This window comes from Panthera tigris, chromosome C2 (assembly GCF_018350195.1).
Source record: "Panthera tigris isolate Pti1 chromosome C2, P.tigris_Pti1_mat1.1, whole genome shotgun sequence".
In the NCBI taxonomy this organism is placed as follows: Eukaryota; Metazoa; Chordata; class Mammalia; order Carnivora; family Felidae; genus Panthera; species Panthera tigris.
The window spans coordinates 13,983,035-13,986,135 of record NC_056668.1 but is presented as its reverse complement, the minus strand read 5'-3'; the positions used below and the strand labels follow the sequence as shown (position 1 = coordinate 13,986,135).

Here is a 3,101-nt window from a genome sequence, read left to right as displayed (position 1 = left end):
TCTCTCAAAATAAATAATTAACTTTGAAAAAAATATTGAGTAAAGTATATTGAAGTCTACAGGACAAGGATTATGTTTTATTTATCTGTATGTTTCCAAATCTTACAACAATCTTTGGTGTTGTGTCTACTTGGTGAGTGTCTGCTGAATGAGTATCTCTTGAAAACAGGCAGCTTCTCAAGCTGGTCTCTATCTTAGTTGTTTGTTACAGCCCCCAAATTCTTAACACAGTGGCCAGAGCCCAGTAATATTTCACGCACACATGAATGAACTTTATATTGGATTATATTATATATTTTTTATATTTACATACATATATATAATATTTTATTTCATATATTTATTTTAAAATTTATATATTTATTTCATATTTATTTTATATGTTTATTTTAAAAACTGAAACCATGGGGCACCTGGGTGGCTCAGTCGGTTAAGCATCCAACTTCAGCTCAGGTCATGATCTCATGGTTCCTGGGTTCGAGCCCCACTGTAGGCTCCGGGCCGACAGCTCAGAGCCTACAGCCGGCTTCGGATTCTGTGTCTCCCTCTCTCTGTCCCTCCCTTGCTCGTGCTCTGTCTCTCTACCTCAAAAATAAATAAACATTTAAAAAAATTAAAAATTGGAATCTCAACATAAAGGGGGAAGAAATGATTATGCATCACCCTCTCCTGGAATGCAGTCTTAAGTCCAAATAAGATTTGGTTAAAGTCAACCATCATAAGTAGAAACTGGCTAATGAATTCAAAAGCATAAAAGCAGAGTAAAATAAATAACTGGAACACAAATATTTGTGCTGAATGAAATAGATTTATTGAGAGACTGACAGCAAAACCCCTTCCTACCCACACCCTATTGTAACACATTGATGTTGATGTAGAATTTAACAGTACATGAGCAAAGTAACTAAAAGAGACAAACGACTTGCTTCACTGCTGAAAGTCAGGTATGTCAGAGAAACACATCTTGCTTTCTTTGGCTGTAAGGTGAGGATCAGTTCAGCATCTGATGTCTGGTTGCTTTGTTCAGCATCGTCAAAGACCAGGGCCTCAGTAAGAAAGCAGCAAGGTGGAAGAGATATCTCCCAAGCACATCTGGAGGCAAGAAGACAGCCGTTGCTCTTCAGGTTGTTTCGCACACAGAGAAGCGATGGAGAGTTCTACAGTTGTCTGGAGCCATTGGTCCATCAGTACGTGCTGTAGCCGAAGCCAGAGTTAGAGCCCCATGGCCTGCAGCAGCTGCCACCGTAGCAACAGCCCCTGTTGTACATGTTGCTACCGCCAAAGCTATAGCCCAGGGAGCCGTAGCCGTTGCATCCGTAACCATAGTTCAGGGGAGAGCCCAGGGGCACGACGCAGTTCAGGGGGGTGGCTCTGAAGGTCCTGTGGAAGTTGGTTCCATAGCAAGGATAGCCTGGGAAGTAGCTTCCACAGCAGAAGAAACGAGTCATGGTGGCAGGAGTTGAGGTGAAATAGGGTGGATTGTGAGGAGCAAGTTGCCCAAGTGTGAATGCAGGTCTCCTCTTGCAGAGGGCTTTTTATACCTCCAGCTGGTGGGCATGACACAGTTGTCTAAACATCTTCCCCTTAATTTGCATAAATAATTCTCTTACTTGGCAATAAAATGCCCATAAAGGAACCCACAGACTCACTGCCCACGTTTTTGTTGGCTTTTCTATTTGCAAAGGAATGTGTTGTAGCTTCAAAGCCAGGGCCGTCCTTGACACACAACTGAATTCTTTTCATCAGTGTCCCGCAGTTTAACCACCGTTTTGATTGCATCATGGGAGACTCTTTAAATCCTCTGATTATAAACTCCTCCCAAGACACAGCTGGACCAAAAAAGCTTTGGCAACAATGTAAGCTGTTCTACAGGGTCTTGAAATTCTCTCCATATGCCATTCAAAAATATCAGTATAACAACTGCTCGATAAGTACGAAATTCCTCTTGGAGCGAAGCAAATTATTTGCAACTACAGGTGGCAGTTGCACAAACACTGTGAATGGACTCAGCACCACTGAATTGTTCACTTTAAGATGGTTCATTTTATGTTATGTGAATTTCACCTCAATAATTTTGTTTTCTTTTTCTTTCTTTTTTTTTTCTCTTTTTTGGGTTTTTTTTTTGTTGTTTTTTTTTTTTTTTTTTAGTTTTCAATTTTTAAAACATTGCTACACATATCCATCAAAAGAAGTCTTTTTACCGAGGCTGCGGGGACACCAGACAATAAGATGGCTGTGGCTAATCTACAGGTAATTTTCATGTATTTCATTTATGAGCATCTTCCTTGTTAATGAACATCTTTTTTCATGCAGAACATACAATTTTTGTTGTAAATCATCTTGAACACTGCCAAGCTGTCTTGTGGAGTTGCTCCATTGGGGCTGAGTGGAACGATGCTCAATTTCAAAGTCACGGTGTACCACGCTTGCTTCTTACCGACTCCTAGTAAAACAAGTTTGGATGCTGTGATCCATTACGAAATACCAGTTATATTTAAGGAGCACTTATTTCTGCTTACATTTTGCCACGTCTGACCATTTCTCATGACGAAGGTAAACCAGAAAGAATTTGAGCTCAGCAAAGTTCAGTCTACTCCAATTCAAATGTTTAGGAAATAATCTTGGTATATAGGTGAATAAGGGTCTGGATTCTCTGAAGGTAGAAAATTTCATCGATATCAACTCCTTTTGCTTATTGTCTCCTTAGTGGACAATCATAAAGCCCAACAGGCAAAACTAATTATTTCAGTCAGACATCTCTCTCTTTATTAAGATTTCACCTCTCTCAGTTTCTTTGATAGAAGAATTGTTTACATGCAATGACATGTAGAGCTAGAGTATAATGTAAAGTGAAATAAGTTAGTTAGAGAAAGACAAATACCATATGATATCACTCATAGGTGGAATTTAAGAGACAAAACAAGTAAGCAAAGGGCAGGAGCAGTGGGGGGAGGAGAAATAGAGAGAGAGGGAGGCAAAACCAAAAATCCAGCACTTTTAACTATAGAGAACAAACTGATGGTTACCAGAGGGGAGGTGGGTGGGGGGATGGGTGAAATAGGTGATGGGGATTAAGGTGATATATGGAAATGCTGTGATGA

At 40.0% G+C, this 3,101-nt stretch overlaps 1 protein-coding gene across 1 annotated transcript; it reads right to left on the bottom strand.

Moving 5' to 3' along the window:
- Nucleotides 1–1,184: 1,184 nt before the first annotated feature.
- On the bottom strand, nucleotides 1,185–1,575 carry LOC102954590 (keratin-associated protein 7-1). Its single transcript, XM_007092143.2, has one exon. The coding sequence runs from the start codon at nucleotides 1,446–1,448 to the stop codon at nucleotides 1,185–1,187; it is 264 nt and encodes an 87-aa protein (XP_007092205.1). The 5' UTR covers nucleotides 1,449–1,575.
- Nucleotides 1,576–3,101: the final 1,526 nt, after the last annotated feature.